At 36.2% G+C, this 25344-nt stretch overlaps 1 protein-coding gene, 1 long non-coding RNA gene and 1 other non-coding gene across 7 annotated transcripts; 2 read left to right on the forward strand and 1 right to left on the reverse strand.

Annotated features, from left to right (window-relative positions):
- Positions 1 to 295: 295 nt before the first annotated feature.
- On the reverse strand, positions 296 to 25344 carry GEMIN2 (gem nuclear organelle associated protein 2). Of its 5 annotated transcripts, XM_028507757.2 has the most exons (10): positions 25158 to 25342; positions 24668 to 24752; positions 22580 to 22669; positions 22246 to 22305; positions 16855 to 16968; positions 14851 to 14895; positions 13550 to 13618; positions 8960 to 9070; positions 6957 to 7015; positions 296 to 1635 (listed from the first exon to the last, which is right to left on the reverse strand). In XM_028507757.2, exons 1-10 carry the CDS (start codon positions 25292 to 25294, stop codon positions 1596 to 1598), a joined length of 810 nt encoding a protein of 269 aa, XP_028363558.1. In that variant the 5' UTR covers positions 25295 to 25342; the 3' UTR covers positions 296 to 1595. The 5 variants fall into 5 exon arrangements, with proteins under 5 accessions (XP_028363558.1, XP_035884830.1, XP_035884826.1 ...); XM_036028937.1 differs by lacking the exon at positions 8960 to 9070 and having other exon boundaries at positions 25158 to 25344; XM_036028933.1 differs by lacking the exon at positions 22246 to 22305 and having other exon boundaries at positions 25158 to 25343.
- Positions 10825 to 11448, forward strand: LOC118501280. Its single transcript, XR_004903906.1, has 2 exons — positions 10825 to 11000; positions 11300 to 11448. It is a non-coding gene; the product is annotated as an uncharacterized LOC118501280 (long non-coding RNA).
- LOC114493571 lies at positions 12217 to 12323 on the forward strand. The gene has a single exon (XR_003684205.1). It is a non-coding gene; the product is annotated as a U6 spliceosomal RNA (small nuclear RNA).

Genomic DNA, 25344 nt, shown 5'->3' on the forward strand with positions numbered 1-25344 from the left:
GTCCTGCAACCCAGGCATGTTCCCTGACTGGGAATTGAACCTTTGACCTTTCTGTTTTCAGGCCAGGGCACAATCCACTAAGCCACACCAGCCAGGGCAAGATGGTGCCTTTTTATCCTTCCTAGAATGCAGATGTGAAACAACAGCAAAACAACCATATCATGACTAAAAAAATGAAAGCTACACATTAAAACTGATAAAAAGGAAATCTGGATGCAGCCCAGGACACTTAAAATATTATATGAGTGGTTGTACCAGCCCTGAACTTACACCAGAATTATCAGATGAGAAATAAAATTCCTTATTTTTAAAACCTCAGTTTTCAAATGCAATATTAACTGATAAGACTCGTACGAGTTGCAACCCTACTCTTCGGAACATTAACAAAGCAAAAAGTTATGTACAATGAAGACACTCATGGTAGCATTTTGTATGCTGGATTAACACTGAAAACATTAGATATCCAACAATGAGAGAATGCTTAAATTATGGTAAAACAACAACAACTTGGACTATTAAGTTGACATTTAAAAATCAGCCTTCTCAAGACATAACAGGAAAGATTCAAATGTAAATTATATCTACTATATTTGTAACTAGTGGCACAAGTATTGGTTCCCTGATTCACAATTATTCGTAATTCCCTTTTCCTTTTCTACCTCTATTAGAAAGTCTGGAAAGGCTTACAGTTTCACTTCTCCACCTTTCTTGGAACTAGAGGTGATCATCCTACACAGTTGTGGCCAACAGATGGACACAAGTCTGCTGTGGATATCTGGAGAAGGTTCTGCTTGTATGAGAAAGAAACCTGTTTTGAAAATAGACACATACCCTTGACTTGCAGGGGCCATCTTGTTGCCATGAGGGAAAGACCAAAAGACTCAGAGACCATGGTATCATGGATTCGTTGGGCCAATGCCAGTAGGCACCCCTCTATACTTCTCATTATGTGAGAAAAGTAAAACTATTTGAAGAACCATTGCTACTAGGATCTTCTGTTACTTAAGGTGGAAAATGTTCTACCTGAGATACAAATTATATATGAACAGATTTGACAGAAAAATTAAAGCAGTCAACCCGTTAGGGTATTATTAAAAATGTTAAAAAAGTTTTGTGCAATAAACCACTTAAATAAAAGTATTGACCGTAAAGGGAAAATGTTTGATTTTGTTGCTACGAACACATTTGCCATTTAATCTCGATTTTAATTCTAAGAACCTTTCTCTCTTGTCTTTTGTTCAAAAGTCAAACAAAATTTTAGTAACCAAAACATTTTCAATAAAATTTTATGTGTATATATGTAAATAAAGCAGCACCAAGGGCATTCGTAAAATTTCTTCATACACTTTTGTATGTGGTTATAAAAAACTTCAAAACTGTTCATCTGAAATTAGGTGGGATTATCCAAAGATACTTCAGATATTCAAATCCATATACTCTATCTTCTGCATATCAGCTTAAGTTGCACAGTTAAGATGAAGACCCCTTACATAATGCTGAAGCTATGATGCAGTTTGTACTTGAACTGGAATTGCAGTTCCTCATACAGGCCGCCTTCATCACAAGTATCTTCTATCCCTGAGAGAACAGCTACATCAGGATGGCTCATCGGCTAAATCACGTTGGTCAAAATACCTGGTGAAGAAATAATTGAACGCATGCTTAAAGATAATTGTAGCACTACTTATAATAATAGCAAAAAACCTCAAACAATCCACATGTCTATCAGTAAGGGGACTAGCCCCCTTAAGCACTAATGGGGACTAGATATAAATTATATCTATACCATAAAAGACTGAAGCTTTCACAAAAAAAGAATGAGGAAAATATCTTCACTGCTATAGCATGGTTTCCAGGATTAAGTGGAAAAAAAAAAAAGGGACAATGTCTAGCATGCTACCTTTTGTAAGTGTTTGGAAAAATGCAAATTATATACACACAGTATTTGTTACTTTTAAAAAGAAACAAAGAAACAATGAGTGGAAGGATAAACCAAAAACTAGTAATAAAATGGATAACTACAGAAGAGAGAAAAGAGGCTAGAGAGGATAAAAGTGAATTCTAAAATACTCCGAATGTACCCTGATTTATAATTGTAACTTTGGAACAATGTAAATATTTGACATGATTACAAAACAAGATTAAATAAAAGTAAAATCATAAATCAAACTCCATAAAATGAATCTTCCTATATATCAAGTTGGTAGTATAACCCCACAGAGAATAATTTCAAATGACCTTAAATACAGTGTTATGATACATGTTTTTAGTAAGATATACCAGGGACAAAAAAAGAACAAGGAAGTTTTTAAATGACTTAAATATTTTTACTGTCAGTGACATTACAGTATTATTCTCAAACTATTATGTGCATATTACAGGATAAAGCCATACTTATGTTAATATGGTTAGAAACCAGAATTTTCATCATAGAAAAAACATTAAAGAAAAATCACATAATCTTCAATTAGAACTGAAATATCGATTTGAACTCAGGATTTTATTTTTCTGTTTGTAAAAAATGCATAATTCCTAGCTGTTCACTGAAAAGGGCTTAAGGCACTTACCAACTTAATAATAGCTAGTTCCCTAACATCCAAACTGTAGATTCTAAATACCATCATCTACTTGAAAAGAAGAACCAGAACTCCCAGGAGAAAAGACTAATTCTAGATCCAGATCCAGAAATGTTCAAGACACAAATGAGTCATTTGGACATACCAGAAAGAGAGAGACTAAAAAGACCACTAGGACTGTATAACAAAAAACACAGAAAATGATCTGAAGGGCTCCCACTGGCCAAAGATGGAACCATTTGAGCATCAAAAAGAATGCAATGGATTGAAATTTATCAGATGTTAAAACCTCCACATTTAAAACAATAATCCAAAAACAGAAACAGCTTTATTGGTCATCTCTGGGGACTGGTAGGCTACAACTTCATTATCCCAAAAACTAACAATGGGAAAGAATATAGCCTGTAGCCTCTTTTGGGTTTTTGGGCAGTAAACTATATTTCAGGGTAACTAAATTGTTGAAGGGAAATTATTTTTTATAGAAACAAGTTCTAGTTATGGAGAAATAGAAAAAGCAGCATTTTAGAATCCTAATGAAATAATGCATCTATACAACAATCATCAATGGCTGATAAAACCGACAGGTAAAAGGTATGGATTGACTTTACCTGAACACAATGATCAACTTTTTTACCACTAAAGCGGGACTAGACATATGCCTCCTGATGTAATACAATAGCATCCATGGAGTCTTAACAAACAGACAGACAGACAAACACTATCAATCCTCCGAGCCAGGGGTGTCAAACCTTTTGGCACCTCTGGGCCATACTGGAAGGAGAGTTGGTCTTGGGCCACACATTAAATACATTGTGACATGTAACCACAAAAACATCTCATACTGTTTCAAGTAAATTTACAACTTTGTGTTGGGCCACATCCACAGCCATCCTGGGCTACACTGGCCCATGGGCCATAGGTTGGACACCCCTGCGACCTACCTACCAGTTTACAGAGAATATGGAAGAGAGATGAACACATTAAATACTGCCATGGAGATTTAGTTGTCAAAACTGAAAAGTGAAATTTTACAAGTCAAAGGACCCAGTTTCTTCAACAAATAAATGATGAAGAAAAACTACAGGGGGCTCAATGGGGAGACTTAACACCCATCAAACAAATGCAATGAATGCATCTTAGATTTAAAAAATTCAAAATTAAAAAGATATTTTGGGGATAATCAGGGAACATGAAATATGATGCTGTGAGAATTATTAAATTTATGAGGTGTGGTACTATTACAATCATATTCTTTTAAAGCTCTTGTCAGTTAAATACATACTCAAAGAAGAGAAATGACAAGTCTGAGATGTGTTTAAAATACATTAACAACAAAGATGGGATAAATGAAACATCCTGGTAAACAGTTAATTGTCGAACTTGGGTGATGAATTGGTCCAGGTGGGTTTATTCTTCTACATTGGTATGTGCTTCAACATCTCCATAGTAAGAAGCTCAAAAATAATCATCATTGGTAAAATAATTGAGGTATCTAATTATTGGATCCTGTTTGAATGGGATTCCACTCATCTGAGTAGGTACTGCTATGAATTACCAGTTATTGCCTTCAAGCTACCCAAACAAACAAAACTAACGATAAAAAATACAAGACTTAGAATCTCATACTTATATTGGAGCTGCTACTGCAAATAGAGTCAAGGCCTATATGACCTTTTTCAAACTTGATATTATCTATAAATTTTGCTGAGTGAAGCCTATGTCTCAGAAACTTTTCTAGGATAAAACTTTTATCATTTACCTAACTTTCTGAGGGAAAAAACAATCATGACTAATACACTTGGATATTTGTCTCTTGAGTGTACAGTATTATAAAATATTAGATTAGCCAGCAGATGATGTGTTTAAGTCTCTGGTTTCATTAAGTACTAGTCTACTGAACCATCAATTAGTTAATCTTTCTGAACCTGTCTAAAAGAAAAAAACCCTAAATTGTATGAGGATTAGAGACCCACTATATATAGTGTCTAAGGCAATGCTGTAGCCTCTCTTTTAACCCTTATTACCAACAGAGGAGGTAGATGTTAGCTGGGTGATAAGCACAGCTAAGAGCTCAGCTCTGGAGTAAAGCTGCCAGCGTTTGGATCCTAGCTCTGCCATTTACTAGTTTGTGATGGAAGGGAAGTTATTTGACCTCTCTCTGTCATTTGTTTCCTCATCTGTAAACTGGTAAAAGCACCTGCCTTCCAAGAATTAAATTAAATGAGTTTCTATTATAAAGCACTACGAAAAATGCATGGCACAAAGTGCCCAGTAAGTATTAATTACTGTCAGCAGCAAAACTGTAGATCAGGAGTGTCAAACTCATTTTCACCAGGTGCCACACCAGCCTTGCAGTTGCCTTCAAAGGGCTGAATGTAATTTTAGGACTGTGTAAATGTAACTACTCCTTAACAGTTAAGCAAGAGCTCGGCGCTGCCGCCAGGTAGAAACAAGGTGCTGGGCAGGATAAAACACGGTGGAGGGCCGGATTTGGCCCTCAGGCCTTGTGTTTGCTACCTATGCTGTAGATCAAGAAACTAGATGTTGAGTGTGAACTCCAAAGAAGTGTCTGGTAATGGGAAAGGATAATGGGACACAGGATTACTTACCTTCCCAATATTTAAGTATGTTATAAATCTTTTAAAAGGTATTGGTATTAGGTAGGATAGGTAGCAAACCAAGGCAGGGAGAGGGAGGGAAACATGTCTGACCCACTAACTCAGCAGTCCTGAGCCTGGTCCAGTGAGTCTGCCAGGTGTTCCAACATCACAAGAAATACCATGGTAGCATAGGAGAAGAGGAGTCCTTGAAATTCTATGTATCATTTCCACTACCTGGAAAAGAAAGCCTTTGAAATTGTGTATTCATCCCAAGGTCTAGAAGGGGAAGAGGAGGGAGTCCACAGTACCCAAAGAAAAAGCCCATAAAACAAATGGTTAATTGCCTACCTCTGGTCACTATCTATTTTATATGGGGGTCCCTACTGCTTACAGAAAGAACCCATAAATAACTTTGAGTAACTGCTTCAACTTTAATTAACTGCCTCCTGTCACATATCTGCTTTACAACAAGATGAACAAATGTGGTCTGGAGCAAGGTAAGAATTTGGGCTAACAGACCCCCACACATACCTAAGTTTGGTTAGTCACGACCACCACGGGGAAGCTTGCAGTGTCTTTACCCACCAATCAATACGTAACTCCCTTACCCCCATCCCGCCAACTTATGTAAGTTCTCAGGACAAAAGACCTGATGCTGTTACTGCCGTTGATTTTTGCCACCCAAGCCTATCACCCCCACCTCAGCAAGGCCTGTGAAAGTATCAATAATAAACTTTGCTTGCATGTTAATTGACTTGATGATCTGCCATTCTTTACTGTCAGCCAGAACCAAGTTTCTCACATAAGATTGGGATTGGAATAAAAACACTGACCATGGAACAAAAACATTGAGTCCAATAAGAGACCTAAAATAAATGTGTGTGTAGTCTATAAATATATAGACACAAGAATGTAAACTATTCAAGTTTTCAAGTAAATTCCAGGTGGAATTTCAATGTAAGAAATGAAATCAAACCAATACTAAATGAAAACATGCCCTAACCAAAAATGAACAAGGGACACAGGCAATTAAAAAAATACAACTGCAAAAAAAAAATGAAACATGTTCTACCATCACTGGTAAACAAACAAATACAAATAAAAATAATTTGATTGTATTTTTTTAATATTCAAATTGGAAATATTTATATCAACTGAAAACGCCCAGTATTGACTAGGGGATGGACACTCTCACTGACACTCGGTGGGAACACAGAATGGTACGAGCTTTCTGGAAGGCAACCTGGCATTAAATATCTCAGTTTTAAAAGTATAGCCCTGCGCTGAAATAATGTTTCAGTCAACGACACTGCCTATATGGTGGTGGTGTACCATATAGCCTAGGTATGCAGTAGGCTATACCGTCCAGGTTTGTATCACTACACTCTGTGACGTTCCCACAATGGTGAAATTGCCTAATGATGCGTTTCTCAGAACATGCCACCGTTGTTAAGCAGTGTGTACCTGTACATGCCCTTTGACTTACTTCTAGGAATTTAACTGCAGGAAATAATGGAGCTGTATGTATGAGGATCTTCATTGCAGCATTATTTACAAAGAAAAATGAAAAGAATTGTTATACATATGTTTTCTTACACACCTCAATTTCCTCTACTGTAAAATGTAAACAATACTCTCTACCTGTTGAAAGACAATTCTCCAGAAACTCCAGAAATTTGGTTTCTGTAGGTCTTGTGAAAAAACAAAACAAAACAAAAACCAATACTCTCTACTACCATTAATAATACTATTTGGAAGCAAAAAGTCAAAGATTACTTACCTGCTAACCAAGCAGATTAATAAATTCAAAGCAGGAACCCTCTCATCATCTCTGCTGTTCTAAAAAAAAAAAAAAAAAAAGGAAGCCATATGTGGCACAACTCAAAATGTACTCTGTTCCCCTCCAATATCTTTGAAACGAATTTCCTTTTAAGATGCAAAACATGGAAACTTTATTAGCTGATAGTAAGAACCATATGAAAGTAGATAACCTCAAAGAAAAAGGACAAAACTGTAGAATTAATGATCCCTCAAGAAACATCTAAGATTATCTTTTAAATAAATATCCTTGATGGGAAAAGAAATAAGAATTGAGGAAGAGTAACTTTGGGAATAACGTTGGAGAATGTTTTCCTAGTTCCAAGTAGAGTGACAAAAAAATCCTATGTCCTAACTGGACAGTAATGGAAAAAGTATATATATAAATATTATAAAGAACAGTTAAGAAGGAATAAAATTCTGGCTTCCAGCCTAAGACACCAGTAAATATTCCAGATCAGGGCTCTTAATTATGATGGAAGTAGTTCCTGAACTATACATTTTAGAAAGTTCACTTTAAATATTTGTTAAAATGATAAACCTAAGATACATAAAAAGTAGCCTTACAGAATATGAAATTTATTTTCATACATTTCAAGAAGAGTCACAATAACCTACTGAGTAATGTTATAACAGACGTGTCATATTTTAATTCAGATTTGGGACACACATCCATGATGTTACTCTATTCAATTTCCTATGTGACAAGCACTACATGGGACAAAGCTGAATAAAATACATTATAGTATGTGCTAATAGCACAGAAGATGAAATAACCACATCCTAACTTCAATGAAAGGAAAAATGTGTAAAGTACCATAAAAAGATACAAAGTGCCCCTGGCCAGTGTGGCTCAGTGGGTTGGTCCAGTTCCCAGTCTGGGGACAAGCCTGGGTTGCGGGCCGGATCCCTGGCTGGGGATGTGTGGGAGGCAACCCGCTCAATGATTCTCTCACACATCTATGTTTCTCTCCCTCTCTGAAAAATAAATAAAATCTCAAAATCTTATTTAGAAATATGGGGAAAAAAGATATGAAGTATACTGGGAAAACAGAGGATGGAGAGATTCTTTTTAGTTGTTGGGATCAGGGAAAGTTTGAGAGAAAATGGTGGAATGTGAGCCAGGTTGTGAAAAGTAAAAGGTATTTAGACACAGTTTGAAAGAGAGTGAAAAGGCTCTTTTGCAGAGGGAATAGTCTAGGGACAAAGCATGGAAACAGTGAGCAGCAGGCACATTTTGCTGGGAGTACAGGACATTAAGTTTGGGCCATATCATGCTAGATCAGTGAAAGTATTTTGGAGTAGTCAATGGAGTTTACATTTTGTTGCAGGGTTGGGGAAAGGAGCTATAAAAAAACAGAAGTGGGCTTAACAGAACTTTGTATTAGTTTTTGTTGCAATGCTACATGCATGATTTAGAGATCTGACTGGAGAAATTCAAATCAATCACTGGGGCACGGATTGCTAGGTGACTACTCCAGCTTCCTATTCCCCCCTTACTGTGAAGCTCATTTCTAGGTAGGCACACCGCCACCCAGCTAAAAAGTAAACATTTCCATAGTTTTTTATGGCCATGTGACTAAACTCTGGCCAATGAGCTATATAGTCAGATGTGCTGTAGAACCTCTGGGAAGGCTCTTAAAGAGGCTGGCAGCCTTCTTTCTTCTCTTCTTTCCAACTGCTTATAATGAAATACAATGGCCAAAGCTCCAGCAGCCGTCTGGGACGTGAGGTGAGCTGAGGATGGAAGCCAGATGTGGTAGAACTCAAAAGCCTCAGTTGCTGCCATTCTAAATCTGATTAGCTTACCTTTAGACTTTCTTTATCTGAGAAAAAGTTGTTTTAATTAAACTATTGTTATTTGGGGCGTTTCTATTATGTGGCCAAATCTAATCCTGACTAATAAAATACTCCATGTTTTCTTATTTCATTGGAATCCTTCTTTATGACCATATTCCAACTTACCACTAAGAGTCTCACTTCAGAGCATCTTCTTGCAAGCTGCCGAATCAGTGAATGAGCCTCAGGTAACAAAGGTTTTTCAAGACAAGCCAATAAAGCATAAAGCCATCTTCCCTAAATAGAATTTTAAAAAGTAGTAAGTAGGAAAATATTACACCATATTTTCACTTGTTTTTTAAAATGTCCAAAGTTGTGTTTGGTTATTTGCTATGAATAAATTCACAGAACATTTAACTGGACTATGTTTGGATATAGAAAATAAAGGGTCACATCTTTTGTATCTTCTAACTATAGAGACAGAACATTAGATACTTCAAAATATTCTCATCCCCAAAGAGTTTGCTTCAGAGATTGTTACTACAATTATAGTACTAATTCACAGGCAGACTACTGCATTAAGATGTGAATAAATCCTTGAAAAATTAAGATATATTTTTTCTTTGCCCTCTATAGATAAGTATACAGATCATTTTATAATTTTATAACTCTGTCCCCTCGGTCTATACAAAGGAATTATATTCTATATGAAATAATGTTTTGATAGTTCTATAAATACCATGGCAAGCTAAATTTATTTCCATCCCCCTTTAAAATGGGGTTTTCTTTTTGATTACAAAAGTAATATACACGTAATGCAGAAAAAGTAAAAAAATACAAAAAGCACAAAGGAAAAATAAACCTGAAATCCCACCATCCAGATAAACTTTCTGCTAATTTTAAAAATGTTTACCTTTTTTCTATGTAGACTTACAACTTTTAAAAATAAAGTTTCATCACTGTGACAGTAGTAAGGTAATAACATTTTGTAGCCATCTTTTTTACTTGCAATACATAATAAACATTTCCCATGATGTTAAGTTGGATTAAGAAGAGATGTTATTGGTCTCAGCATGGTGTTTATGTAAATACTCTTTAATGAAGCACTTATACTTTCCTGTCACTGCTGGTGTATTCTTTTATCATCCAGATTTTGTGAGAGTATGGTAGACATTATGCCCCTAGAATCCAGTCTAGAGTTGAAATACAACAGGGGCTTAATTAAAATATTTGTGGAATGAATGTTCCATGTGGATGCACCATAACTGACTTAATCAATTTCCTATAGTTGAGAGCTCAGGATGTTTAATTTGTTGCTGTTACATAAAAAAAAATAGTGTGATAATTATCCTGGAACATAAGTTTTAGAGCATCTCTGATTGATTTCTTGGGGTAAATTCCTAGAAATAATATGGTGATGTCAAAGGGTATATATGTTCATATGTTTCTGAGATATAATCACTAAAATGTACCCCAGAAAGGTTATACTAAATTATGTTTTCATCAGTAGTGTTTAAGACTGAGTTTATTCTAACCAACGACACATCACTTGGGAGAAACCTGAAGAATACTAGAACAGGCTTGAAATAGCAATCTATGCAACACACAAAGTTAGTTCCTCAGGGAACCACAAACCAGTAAGAATTTTTCTTAAACAAAAAGATGTATGTTCAGGTTTCCTTTACAAATAGTGACAAATTTTCTACATGAAAAAAGCTATTATTGCCAGGTGCAGTGGCGCATGCCTGCAGTCCCAGCTACTCAGGAGGCTGAGGCAGAAGGATCACTTGAACGAATGAATCCCAGGAGTTCTGGGCTGCAGTGCACTATGCCGATTTGGTGACTTCCTGGGAGCAGGTTGGGTGGGGGGGCACCAGGTTGCCTAAAGAGGGGTGAACTGGCCCAGGTCAGAAAAAAGCTATTATACATTCAACTTGACTCAAATTTTCAGGCATACGTTTACTATGTAAAGCTAGTATTCAGGTGTTCAAATGGTCTCTACCTTTAGAAGTTGCTTAAACCTCTGACTGTCTAAGATATAACTCTGCTGAAGCATTCCTTTCCTCAAAGTTAGTGAGCACAGAGTAACAATGCTAAAAATTAAGAGCAAAATCTAAAACTAAGTAGTCAAAAAGCTTCCTTAATAGCTACTACTTGGATGATAAAATAAGATATATTTCTCAAAAAGTATTAGACAAGTAATCCTAAGTAAAAAAGTTTTTAAAAGGTCCCTTTTTCAGTCCTGGCTGGCGTAGCTCAGTGGATTGAGCGCGGGCTGCGAACCAAAGTATCACAGGTTCGATTCCCAGCCAGGGCACATGCCAGGGTTGCAGGCCATGGCCCCCAGCAACTGCACATTGATGTTTCTCTCTCTCTCTCTTTCTCCCTCCCTTCCCTCTCTAAAAATAAATAAATAAATCTTAAAAAAATTTAAAAAAGAATGAAAATTTCAAAGATGCCAACTGAACCCATAATTAAAAACACCATGCTTTCTTGAATTTCAGATGAGAGAAATTAAAAAAAAAGGTCCCTTTTTGTTTTTGCTAGTTTATGATATACAAACTTTCTGTGATGAATGTTTTTACCTTAAACACTGATATTTTCAATACTAGAGTTCTGATGGTATAGTTATTTGGATAGGGGAATTGAACACTGTTGATTTAAAAGACAGATTATTCAAAATAAGACTCAAAAGATTAATCCTGTTAAAATTTAGTAAATCAGGTGTCAGTGGTTCAGAAACCCTTTAATAGTTCCTCTGGTAAATACAGCTACATTTTTTGGTAGTATGCTTTCATTAATTAATAGGAAAAGCCAAATTTATCACCCTTTTAAGTGAGTAATCATTCTTTTAAAATCACACTATGAAGTTAAAAAATAAATATTAAAGGAACAGAAGAAAAACATAAGTAATACTTATCTGTTTTATAAGGCTTATAAACCCCTGATCCAATAACTCTACTCTAGAAATATGCTAAGAAGGCAGTATAAATGTTTATATTTTAGTCATGATTGTAAAATATAAGGAAGAACCCAAATGATTAATAATGGATCAACATAGGTTATGAGATATTAAGACAATGACAATTACATGTGAATTACATTATTGTACTGAAATAGATATATATGAAATGTAGCCAGAAACACACACACATGAACACACATTAATTATAACTATGTAAAAGACACAGAGGACCACTGAAACAGAAAGAGTGATTTTAAACATGATGTTTTTCCCTTAAAAAGTACATGCTATGGCCCTGGCCAGGTAGCTCAGCCAGTTACAGCACTGTCCCCATAAGTCAAGGTTGCAGGTTCAATCCCTAGTCAGAGCACATACTAGAATCAACTGATGAATGCATAAGTGGAACAATAAATCAATGTTTTTCTCTCTCTCCCACTTCTTTTCTCTCTAAAATCAATAACTAAAAAAATAAAAATATGTGCTTGCTTTGGCAGCACATATACTAAGACTAGAATGACACAGAGAAAATTAGCATGGCCCTTGAGCAAGGATGACATACAATTTCGTGAAGCAGTCCATATTTTTTAAAAAGAAAAAAAAATAATACATGTTATATAGTATAGATTTATTTTTTAAAAATATTTTATTTATTTATTTTTAGAGAGAGGGGAAGGGAAGGCATGTGCCCTGACTGGGAATCCAAACAGCAACCCTTTGGGTTAATAAGCCCGTGCTCAATATACTGAGCTCCACCAGCCAAGATATATAGTAGAGATTTAAAAGAAAGTATTGATATAACTTTAAAAGCTTAAGCTACCTGGGCAGGAGAGAAAATATAAAAATTTAAACTAAAAAAATTAGTGATAAAGAATACGGTCCTATACTTATGGAAGAAACTCAGCCACTTGGCTGCACGGCAGGCTGAGACACTCACACACTGTGCTGCATGGGTGGTTTATCTGTTTCTCTCAGCAGACTATAAGCTTCTGGAAGGCAAAGAGTCCATCTTATGCTTTGACAGCTAGCTTTGGAGTCTCAGATACACTCTTTTGCAAATATCCTTCACTGTGAAAATTACTTGTTTCTAAAAATTAAATCCTACTTCAGATGATAAAACTTCTAATCAGGGGATTAAGTAGGTAATTTATATAATGTCTACCAACTATACCCAATTTTGAAGGTAAAAAAAAAAAAAGCTGTGAATATAAAGCAATAAAACACAGGGGCAGTATAGCATAGTTGTTAAGAGTATAGTCAGATGGCCTGAGCATGAGTCTCTGTTCTGCCAATTATCTGTGTGATCTTTAGCTACTAAATCTGTATGTGCTCCAGGTTCCTATCAATAAAATGGAAATAATAGTTGATAGGTTATTAGAAGATTCAAGAAATTAATAGAAAAATGCCTGGCACAGAGTACTATTATTATTATTTCTGATATGCTTTTATGAGTTGGATTTCAAGGCCATTTTAGAAAATGCATTTCAAACTTCTTTAAGTCAGTGCCACTCAAAAAGGGATCTGCTGACTGGTAGCTGGTCAGTACCCTGTTTGTTATTTGTCCCAGGATAAAAACCAACTATTTCACTGACACTCCCCACCACCCCAAAGCAAGACTTTCTCAATGAAGAAAGTAGTATGTTAATTTACATGCTAGTGTAAGCTCCTCACTGCAAACGAGCATAATTTGCATTATACATAGTTATACACACATGTATAATATGTACAGATCTATAAATACTATAGAGTACTATCTCATATATAAATATGTGTAATTTCATCTAGATTATGAAAATAAAAAGAGGTAACAGTACCAATTCTGGAGTAAAGTCTCTTTCTCCAAACCAATTACTCAGATATTCTAAGACACTGGCTATTGTTGCCTAAAAAAAAAGGGGGAGGAGGTAGAATTGCATGAGTAGTAAAACAATGACAAGTTCAACATGAGTTTCATTTAGTTACCCAATAATTAAAGTGGCCTCATTGTTTAGATTTCCAGAGAACTGTGACTCTATGTAGTAATTTGATTAGATGGCTCAAAGAGAAGAGGCCTTTAGGATAATATTCTTATACACTTTCAAATATCAATACCTTGGGTTAAAAAATCCCAGGATTTAGTTAGCAACTACTAATTTAGTTTATCACTACTTAAAAAAATTCCATGTGCTCTTAAAAAAATCTCTGCAGGATGAATACCATCATTTGTTTTCATAAAACAAAGTATAAATCTAAACAGAAAGTTAGCTAGAGAAAGATCTGTTTTAAAACAATACAGACAGAATTTATCAAATTGTTGGAAATATTATCTGGCTTATTCAAATATAGTTGGACACTTAAAAACACTCTGAAAAAAAAAAAAACACTATATAGAATTTTGCAGTATCTTAGTGCAAATGATCAAGTGAAACTGTGAGCCAGTATAATTTATGACAGAGTATGACTTTGAAAAAATTTCATCTTCCAAGGGTATCTAATGCTATGTCAAAACAAAACAATCAAATGTTATAGATGGTCTTTAAATAGGTAACAAAGTACTAGTCCTAAAAGTCAGAAGAAACAAAATCCATTTTTTCCCTTTATCCCAAGAAATTTATGTAGTGGTTAAGTTTTGGGGAGTCAAAAGTTTTATGTGCAATTTCGACTGCAAGGAGAGTCAGTGTCCCTAACCTGGTGCTGTTCAAGGGCCAACTGCATTTCATTCTTAATGGAATGTGTAGGATATCTGGAACTAGAAATAGCAATCTAACTTTAGTATTTACTTCACACCCCAGAATCTAAGACTTATAACTAAAATGTATACAATTAAGTAGTTTATCACCATGATTGAGAGCATCAGTTCCAGAATTAGACCATCCTGGGACTGAATCCCAGTGCTGCCATTAAAACTTGCTGAAAACTACCTGCAAATGTCTTAACCTTGAACTGTTTCCTGTTCTCTCAAAAAGAGATATTAATAATAGCTCCACATATAGGGCTGCAGTAAGGATTAAATAAAAACTGTTAAAAGAGTTTAGGACAGGGTCTTACACATTATATTCAGTAAATGTATTCAAATACTCTCACATCACAAAAAAAAAAAAAGAATGCATTTTCCGTATTATTAGATGGACTTTACCTGATTCATTCTGCTAACAATACTAAGCAAGGGGGGGAAACCAATCTGGAAGAAAAATGAGATTGAAATTTATTAAATAGTATTATAAGGGAGGATTTAATTTTTTTCAAACTGGTGAATTCTCATCTCACTGTTATTTAGAAACAAATGATGGCTAAAACAAAATTCCTTTATTTCCTATTATAATAAAATGTTCTATGAACTCTTAATTGGCAATGCCCCCTAATGTCCTGAAATCTGAATATATAAACCTAAAAATAAAAAAATGATTTCAGTAATTAAAATGTTAAAGTATGAAATTTAAAAAAAGATACTATTAATACTATGGCATTGATATGTGATATAAACTTTTAAAAAATCTTCAGCTAAAGCTAATACTTTTAGGAATTAAGGGTACTTGAATTAGAATCATTTTTTTCCAAACCCAAACTGAGTCAATTAAAAAAACCTACTTTGGAATTTAATGCTGGGAGCCTTGATTGTGAAAATAGCACTGACTTATAGAAGCTTAAGAAGATATGCATTAAACTCTTGCAACTTTAAATGGTTCTTTTCAAAAGTTATTTTTAAATTTATTTTAGAGGACGAGGGAGGCAAAAAGAGGATAGAAACATTGATTTGTTGCTTCTTATCCACCCCCTCACTGAGACTGTACCTGCAACCCAAACTTGTGCCCTGACCAGGAATTGAGCTGCTGGCCTTTTGCTTTGCGGGATGACACCCAACCAACTGAGCCACATGGGTCAGGGCTACATGGTTCTTTCCTGTGGTGTACATTACTTGTACACGTTTTAATACTAAGGTAAATAAACAAATTTTAATTCTTTATTAAATTAAAACACTTTTTAAAATGGAACATACATTGGGGATTATCCATAAGAACAGCTATATAGGAAACAGTGCCAAGTTAGCTGCCCTAGAGATCAGAATCTTCCTTCGCTCCCACCACGTGTGTACGAGTGCCTGTTTTCCTGGTCTGGTCGGCACAGCGTATCAAGGTTTCTTTGCCAATATATTACCTGAAAAACAGCTCAGTGTCGTTACAAGTTACATTTATATTTCAAGTAAGTTTGCATATCTCATATAAGAACGATTTGTATTTCCTTTCTGTGAGATGTCTATTTATATCCTTGGGCCATTTTTTGTTTTTGTTTTTAATTGGGTTCTAGGTCTTTTTAATGCCTTTTTGGTAATTTTAGCGACTTTTGGAGTATTTACATTTGGGGGATTAATTAGTTTTAAATGGGAAAAATACAATGTGGTACCATATAGCAAACAATGTATACCTTCTATTCAACAGAAAAGAACTTAACATGGGGATTTAATAGTAATGAGATGTATGCAGAAGGTTCCTGAAACACCTGACACCTTGAAACACCTGAAAACTTGAACGCAGGTGAATCCTAAAGGACAAGAAGTTGTCCACATACTTTATGAAGCCATGTGAAATTTAAATATACCCTCAACATTTCATTTCCAGAATACACAATTTACTAATAAGCATTTACTACTAAGCATTTTAAAGTAGATTTCTAAATGTGTCATATGTTTTTCTGTTTCCCTGACTATTCATCACTCATTATTTAACCCATGACTAATCATTAAGAAAAAAACAAATCCTACCTAACTCACAAAATAACTAAAACATAAAAGGTATGAAGCCAACCTAGAAGATGTCACAATACATTGTTTCAGAAACTGGGATGCCTATTTTTATGTTAAAGATATAATAAACTAAGTCAGGGGTTGGCAAACACTTTCTGTAAAAAGCCAAACTAAATATTTTAGGCTTGGCAGACCACACACTGTCTTAGTCACATATTATTCTTACAGTTTGTTTTTTGTAAACCTTTAAAAATATAAAAAACATTCTTAGGTCATGAGCTGTAGAAAAAATTGGCTGTAGACTGAATTTGGACTAGGCTGTAGTCTGTTGACCCTTTACAATAAATGATGCATCAAAACTAGAATACTGTTTGTTTCGTTTATCCACTTGTCACCTACTTGTATATAATCTATTCCAGGACTTTCGTTTTTAGCTGGTCCAACAGCCCCTTCAGAACATAACCTTTCACCCAGACAAAATTTTTTCCAGCCTTCTTCATCTTCAGATTTTGGCTAAAAAAAATAAATAAATAAATTTACTTATTTCTATATATTTTTTAAATACTGACTTTGAAAAAAACAACAACAACGAGGATTTCTCCAAAGTCCCACCACCTCAGCACAAAGATATGGAGCCTGTTATGGGTTGAATTATGTCCCCCCAAGATTCAAATGTTGAAAAGCTAACCCCCAGTACCTAAGGATATGACTTAGAGACAGGGCCATTACAGAGGTGATTCAGGTAAACTGAGGCTATAGAGTGGGCTCAAATCCCATCTGACTGGTGTCCGCATAAGAGGAGGTCATTTGGACACATGCGAGATGCTGCAGACATGTGTGCACAGAGGAAAGACTATGTGAGAAACTAATGAGAAGATGGCATGTGCAAGCTGGAGAGAGAGGCCCTGAGGCAAACAAACTCACCTTGATCCTAGACTTCTTGCCTAAAGAACTGTGAGGAAGTAAATTAGTATTTGTTAAACTACCTACTTGGTGGTATTTTGCTACAGTGGCCCTGGCAAATACAGTGCCCTGGTGGCCTTACCATATGTAACACATGTTTAGTTGGGAGCACACTTTAATGGACACTGACAAGCAAGGGTATGTTCAAAAAGAGGATAATAAAGATGAAATCAATATTAAAAATGCACTAAGAATGCTTACAAGAACCAAGGATGTTTGTTCCAGGGAAGGAGACATGGTCATATACTTCACATACTTGATTGGATGTCCAGCCAAAGAAGGAATAGATTTACTCTACATTACCAAAAGTAAAAAGCTGGACCAGTGGTGGAAAGAAGCATTCAGTTCAATATAAGTAGGTATCTCAACAAAACTTTTTATTTGTGCATGTTATTTTGCACCTTATTTTGTAAAGGTGCAATTTTCCCACTGAGGATAAATAGCTTTCATTAGATTCTCAGGATGAATGAGACCCTAAAAGGTTAAAGCTGACTGTCCTGAAATAATGTATACAACTTTCTCCATTATTTCATTAGGTTAGAGATGATTTCTGCTGCAGGTAGCACTAAATATCCTGATTATTAAAAACAGTAGGTGCTACTCTGCCTGGTGTGACTCAGTGGTTGAGTGAGTCCCAGATGGGTCGCCAAAGGGTCGCCAGTTCGATTCTCAGTCTAGGGCACATGCCTGGGTGGCCAGCCAGGTCACCAGTAGAGGGCACATGAGAGGCAACCACACACTGATGTCCCTCTCTCTTTCTCCCTCCTTTCTCCTTTCTAAAAAATAAATTTAAAAAAATCTTTAAAATAAATAAAATAAAAATAGTAGGAGCTTCAATGATTGTATAAATCATTAAATAAATATTTATACTTACATAGCTGACACCAGGATGTGCTTTAAAATTTTTTCATTTTATTATTTTCATGTTTACGTTTGCCATGATGAACTTATGTTATGGTTACATAATATTATTTCGATAGAGCATAATTTATTGAATCAGTTAGGTTATTTCACTTTTGACAAAATAATATCATAGTATTACTGATGTGGCTTTTTGAATTAATAAGCATGTACACAACATCTTTACACTGAGCAAGAAAAAACAAAGTAATATATCTACCTCCTTCCCCCTACCTCATTTCTTTTTAGAGGCCTCAGAACATAGCAAAAAGCTTTAGTCAGACAGACTTCGGTGGCTCCCAGCCATGCCTTTGAAGAGTTAAATGGTCTTAGGCAAGTGACATCAGTTCCTTTCACACTTTTGTTAGAGCAGAACTTCCAAATGGTATGGAGAAACATATAGAGAGTCCATATACTTAATTTCTTAGCTTTCAGCTGGTCTCAGGAAGCTTACACAAGCAACTTCCTCCATTTACCCCAATGAGTCACCACGTAAAAGATAGGAAGAACTGCCTAGAAGAAGCTTCTAAGATCTGAAATCTATGAATTACCCCAAAATTAGCAAAACTGTGTGCATAGGTGCATTTTGCCCTTTGGAAGATAAATAGATTTTATCTGATTCTCAGAAAGAATATGAGACTCCCTAAAAGGTTAAAAGTATTGCCATGGAGTACACCTGAAATTAATATAATATTGCATGTCAATCATAACTGAAATATAAATTTAGAAAAAGAGTGAAATGTAAAAAGTAAAATTAAAAATTTTTCACAGAAAAAGAAAGTATTGCCATAGAACAATGTATCCATTTCTTCCCCAACTCCCTTTTTTATTCAGTAGCCCAGATATAACATGTCTACTGAAGAGCTTAATATTATATCTAAGCCGATAAAATGAAGTCAATACTACTTTTCAGTATGCATGACAGCTTTACTAAAATGTTACTGGTATTGGCACCATTATCTCATCAGGAAAATTCAATAAGCCTTTACTCAACCTTTCTGTAAATACTTTTTGTAAATAGGAAAATGTATTTCCTAAAAAGCAAATGTCTAGAAGGACCTTTAAAAACTTGTAAAGGCCTAAAAATTACCTATTCAAAATGGCTCAAAATGCTGTGGATCAAAGCTGTTATAAAAATAACTTCCATTACTGATTTTATATTTTTCAGGCCACTAATATAATGCAATTGGTACTATTAAGGTAGGTGGGGACTACCGATCAAGATGGCACTGCAGATAACTGTGGCTTGCTTCCTTGCACAACCACATCAAAATTACATCTAAAATATAGAACAACCATCACTAAGAACTATCAGAAATCAAACTGATAGAAGTCTACAACTATGAAATTAAAGAGACCACATCCATCCAGACTGCTAGGGAAGACACATGGAACAGGCTGATCCTATATCCACGTGTGGTGGATAAAAATTTGGGAGAGATATCTCAGGAGTGAGGAGTCCCAGCCCTATACCAGAACCCCCATCCCAGGGTACCAGTGCTGGGAAGATAAGCCCCATAACTTCTGGCATCAAAAACTAGTGGGGATTGAGTTGGTGGAGGAAATTTCTGGAGTCCCAAGTAATTCCCCTTGAAGAACCCATACATGGACTTACTCAGACTCACTCCCTCTGAGTTCCAGCACTGGGGTAGCAGCTTGAAAGGCACCAGTGGCATACAGGGAGGAACTGAAGTGTCTGGCATCAAGGTGAGAGCTAGGAGACTGCTTTCTTTTAGACAAAAAGGTGGGTGGAGGCCACTATCCCTTTTCTAAACCCTCCCTACACAGAGCCACAGAGCTAGCATGCTGGAGCCATATATGAGACTCCATCAACCTAGCTAATACTGTTTGCCCTGCCCTGGAGATCCCTAGAGGCTCCATGCCACCCAACTTACTTGGGCCCCCCCCAAGCTGCTTTTCTATATGAATGGCTGGTCTTGGCTCATGGTTCACAACATCCTAAATCCTCTCGAACAAACAACGCTAGCTTCAGTGAGCCCCCAGGCCCTGACCCTTGTGCTAAGTAGCCCCAGGCCTGGTAAGTAGCAGCAACCAGCCTAGATTCACAGCTTGGCTTTGCCTGGGAATCTCCAAGCCCAGCACAAGTAGCCCCCATCTCAGACTGCTCTATAGCTCAAGCAGGGTGGCCCTGGCAAAACACAGGTGGGGACTGACCTTGGCCTTCACCACCCAGGAAACCCCAGAGCCTGTGCACCCAGCAGACAGCTACAGACCAAATCAGACCACCACCACCCTACCCCTGTACAGCTGAAGGTGGAGGTTGGTGATCAGTGGTCATAGCCAGTCCATGTTCCTGACTGGCCTGGGTAAATCCTTCCCATTGACCTGCCAATAGCAATCAAGGCTCAACTACAAGAGAAGAGTGTACTCAGCCCACATGAAGATCACACCTCAAGTGCCCAGCTTGGGTGATAGGGAAGGGTGTGCCACTGAACTCTATCGAACATCTACTACATTAGGCCACACTACCAAGACAGGGTGTCATAGCAGTTTTACCTGCTACATAGAAACAAACAGAGGGAGGCTGCCAAAATGAAGAGACAAGGAAACATGGCCCAAATGAAAGAACCCATCAAAACTTCAGAAAAAGAACTAAACAAAAATGGAGAAAAGCAATCTATTAGAGGCAGAGCTCAAAACAATGGTTATAGGGATGTTCAAGGAGCTTAGTCAACAGCATAAAAAGATCTAGTCAGAAACGAAGGATACACTAATTGAAATAAAGAACAATGTACAGGGAAACAACAGTAGAGTGAATGAAGCTGAGAATCAAATCAATGGTTTGGAACATAATAAGCAAAAACTAACCAACCAGAACAAGAAAAAAGAATCCCCCCACCCAAAAAAAAAACAAAACAAAAACAAAAACAAAAAAACCCCGAGGACAGTGTACAGACTCTGGGACAACTCCAAGTGCTCTGATATTCGTATCACAAGTGTGCCAGAAGGAGAAGAGAAAGAGCAAAAAATTGGAAATCGATTTGAAAAAATAATGAAAGGAAACTTCCCTAATTTGGTGACAGAAATAGACATGCAAGTCCAGGAAGCAGAGAGAGTCTCAAACAAGACGGAGGCAAAGAGGCCTACTCTAAGACCCATGATAATTATAATGTTAAAGGTTAAAGATAAAGAGAGAATCTTAAAAATAGCAAGAGAAAAGCAGTTGGTTACCTACAGGAAAGTTCCCATAAAGACCTTCAGCCAATTTCTCAAAAGAAACTTTGCAGGCTAGAAGGGACTGGCAAGAAATATTCAAAGTCAAAAAAGCAGGAACCCACAGTCAAGATTGGTATCATTTAGAAACGAAGGGCAGATATAGAGCTTTCCAAACAAGAAAAAACTAAAGTTGTTCATCATCGCCAAACCATTATTATATGAAATGTTAAGGGGACTTATTTAAGAAAAAGAAGATCAAACCATGAAGAATAAAATGGCAATGAATACATATGTATCAACAACTGAATCTAAGAAATGAACTAAGCAAACAAGAACAGTGACGGAATCATGGATACAGAGAACATTTTATTGGTTGCCAGATGGAAGTGGGTATGGATGAATGGGTGAAGAGGTGAGGGGATTATGAAGTACATGTAGGGAGTTTCAGAATAGCCATGGGGATGTACAGTACAGTATAAAGAATGGAGTATCCGAAGAACTTACATGCATGACCCATGGACATGAACAATGGTATAGGGATTGCTAAAGGGAGTGGGGGTTGCTGGATGGAATGGGGCATATGGAGAAAATTGGGACAACTATAATAAATAATCAATAAAATGTAATTTTTAAAAAGGGGTAGATGGGAGAGAAAAGGAATAATGTAGATTAAGTAAATGAATCTTTAAAGACTGGAAGTAAATGTGGAGTTTCAAACACTGTACAACTTAAACACAGAAACTTACATACCATGGTCACATTACTATCCAGCTGTTGTGATTTCCAGTGGCTTCTATGTCTGTTCACATTCTACAGAAAGAAGAATTAGACACTGATTTTCAGAGAATGGGTAACTACAAAGAAATCAATTGCTGCACAACATTCTAACTATCCTAGCACTTAGAAAATATGTTTTAAACTGTATTACATCTAATAATTATAATAATAACTTGGTAATTGATTCACAAATACTCTTTTCTTTATACTTCAGAGTCACAAATTTTATTATTCCAACTTAAGTCTAGGAACAGAATTAAATATGAGGGAGGGATTTAATTTGATTAAATGATTAAAGTACATTTACCTGTCGAACAGCTGAAAATTGTGCCACTTGCTGTTGCTGCCACTGAAGTGTAGGGGAATACCCTTCAGGAGCAGGCTGACATCCTGAAAGCTAGAGATCAGTTCGTAATTGTTAGAACCAATATTAGTGTTGTACCTAGAAGCCCATGCTTCTGCAAAGTAAAAGTAAAATCAACATGAACAGCAAATAATAAAGTACATGATTAAGACTATACCAAAAAAAGTACTTTTTCTGATGTAAAAAAGTAGGTAGGCATTTCACTTTACTATTTATGTCTAAGTTTAAAATGTTAGGAAAAGATCCTTATTTAGTCACTTCAGTAAAAGCCATCTGGAATGGTTTAATAGTTGTAGTTTGTTTATTTTAAATATTCATATATTAATATTTTTCTAAATCCTAACCCAAGAATACATTTAATAATTTACAGAGAGGAAGACAGGACGAGAGAAAAACATCAACTGGTTCTCCAACCAGGGATTGAATCTGCAACCTATGTATATGCCCTGACTAGGAATCAAATCTGTATCTTTTTGATGTTCAGGATAATGCTCTAACAAACTGAATCACCCTGCCAGGGCAACAGTTGTCCTCTCTAAGAAATATAAATGATATGAGCCCTGAAGACATAATGTATTCCTACCTTTCTAGAATAGCAGAACAGTTTGAAACAAAAAGATATATCCCAAACAAACAATTTCAACATAGGCACAACACACTCAAATAATTTAAGGCATCTGACTTTGAAAGGTCTTCTTGTTTCCTAAAACAGTACTTAAGTTCACAAGTGATCACATAGTGCCTTGAAATAAAACTTATTGCAGTTACTTTTTAAAGCCAGGTATATAAGACATCATCTTATAAGATATCAACTAAAAACTTACATGAAACTTTACGGTATCTGAATTAAAATTTCCTAATTATAAACATCAGATAAAGAATTACTTAGAACATAAAAGGAAAAGGATTTATTGCAATTTAAAACTGAAAAACAAAAGAACAAAAAACAAAAAAAAAACTGCTGCTCTCCTCTGACCTTAAATTAAATTCACTCTTCAGAGAGACCTTCTGTGACTATTTAGATAGTGACGGTATTCCCTGTTATTTATTGGTCACTTATATATGTTAATTTTCATCATTGCAGCAGTCATTTTATATAATTAATTTGTTTAATGTCTTTCACAGGACAATGTAAACTCTACAAGGGTAGGGACCTTTTCTGTCTCATCCTCTTGTTGAATCTTCAGTGACCCACACAACCTAGTTGGTTAGTAAAAAACGTGCTGGATAAGTGTATGAAAATGTTCATAGTGTGCAAGTAGCCAGAAAAAATGTAAAGACATCTGGGTTTCTATTCTTTTTTTTCTTTCCCTTTTTAAAAAACTTATTTATTTTTAGACAGAGGGGAAGGAAAAGAGAGAGAGAAACCTCAATGTATGGTTGCCACTCACATGTCCCACTGCGGATCTGGCCAACAACTCAGGCCCTGATTGGGAATTGAACCAGCAACCCTTTGGTTCGAAGGCCAGGGTTCAATCCACTGAGCAACACCAGCCAGGGCTCTATTCTTTTTTTTTTTAATTAAAAATTCTTTGCATAGTTTATTTTTCATTGTATTTTTCCATTGCTATTTATCTCCTTTATACTCCCTTCCATCTTTCTTCTCACCCCCTGCAACAATCACCATGGGACTCTATTCTTAAAAAAATAAAACCCAGTCAATATCATAACATGCAAACTACATGAAGATTAAAGTCCAATAATAATTATGAAGATAACTAGAAAATGTTACTTAAAATTAAAGGATAGTCTAAGTAACCTATTTAAAGACTTCTTCAGGATTTGATCATGCCCCTAAAGTATGAAAAGCAAGCAAATCTCTATGAATGCCAGGATTACTGAAAGCCTCTGGCGGCAGTAAATGCCAATTGTGTTTTTGGAAGAAAAAGTACAATAAATGTTTTAACCTCCTAGGTAGTGGTTGTCAAATCTTACCTACCTACATCTGTTAGATACTACAGGAAGAGGTATGGTCTTTTAATTTGCGGGGGGAGGTAAAAAAAAAGTCCCCTGAAGGGTAATAACACTCACAGAAATATTCACACTTTGCTTCCTCTTCAACTTCTTTGGGTCAATTTGAGCTACCACAACATCTGGACATTGAGCGGCTTCAATCCTACAAATAAGTAATAAATGCAAAACTGTGATTACTATCATGCTTTGTCGATGTGTAGTAAAACAAGCTAATCATTTCTACATTTCATTATGAAATTAGACAAACAGTTCAGAATTGCAATTGAAGCATTGATCAGAATACTTCTGAAATTATCTGGATTAAAAGCAAGGAAATCTAGGAGCACACATCTTGCCATGGGTAATCAAGTTTAATATAATGAAGTTCATAGAAACTCGGCCCGGTAAAGGTGTAATCAAGTGATCTTGATCCAATCCGAACTCCACTGCGACTGGGGACGGAAACACAGGCGGGGCTTTATCACAAACAGGGTTCGAGCTGGACACCCGGCGGTTGCCCAGCCGCAGGAAGAACCACCAGCCCGCCCTCTCACGCCAAATCACTCACTGGACCCTCCTCAAGTATTCCTGAGGCGTCCTCGGGGGTATGGAAGGATCGAAACCTTCTGTCAAGTCGCAGGGCTCCACTGGCAACAGACGGGGCATCAACTCTTCCACTGCAGATTCCGCAGGTACCCACGCCATGGTTTACAATTTAGCCAGCCCCACGTCCAGGTCACGGCGCAGGCGCACGC

The sequence above is a fragment of the Phyllostomus discolor genome, chromosome 1 (genome assembly GCF_004126475.2).
Source record: "Phyllostomus discolor isolate MPI-MPIP mPhyDis1 chromosome 1, mPhyDis1.pri.v3, whole genome shotgun sequence".
Classification (NCBI taxonomy): Eukaryota; Metazoa; Chordata; class Mammalia; order Chiroptera; family Phyllostomidae; genus Phyllostomus; species Phyllostomus discolor.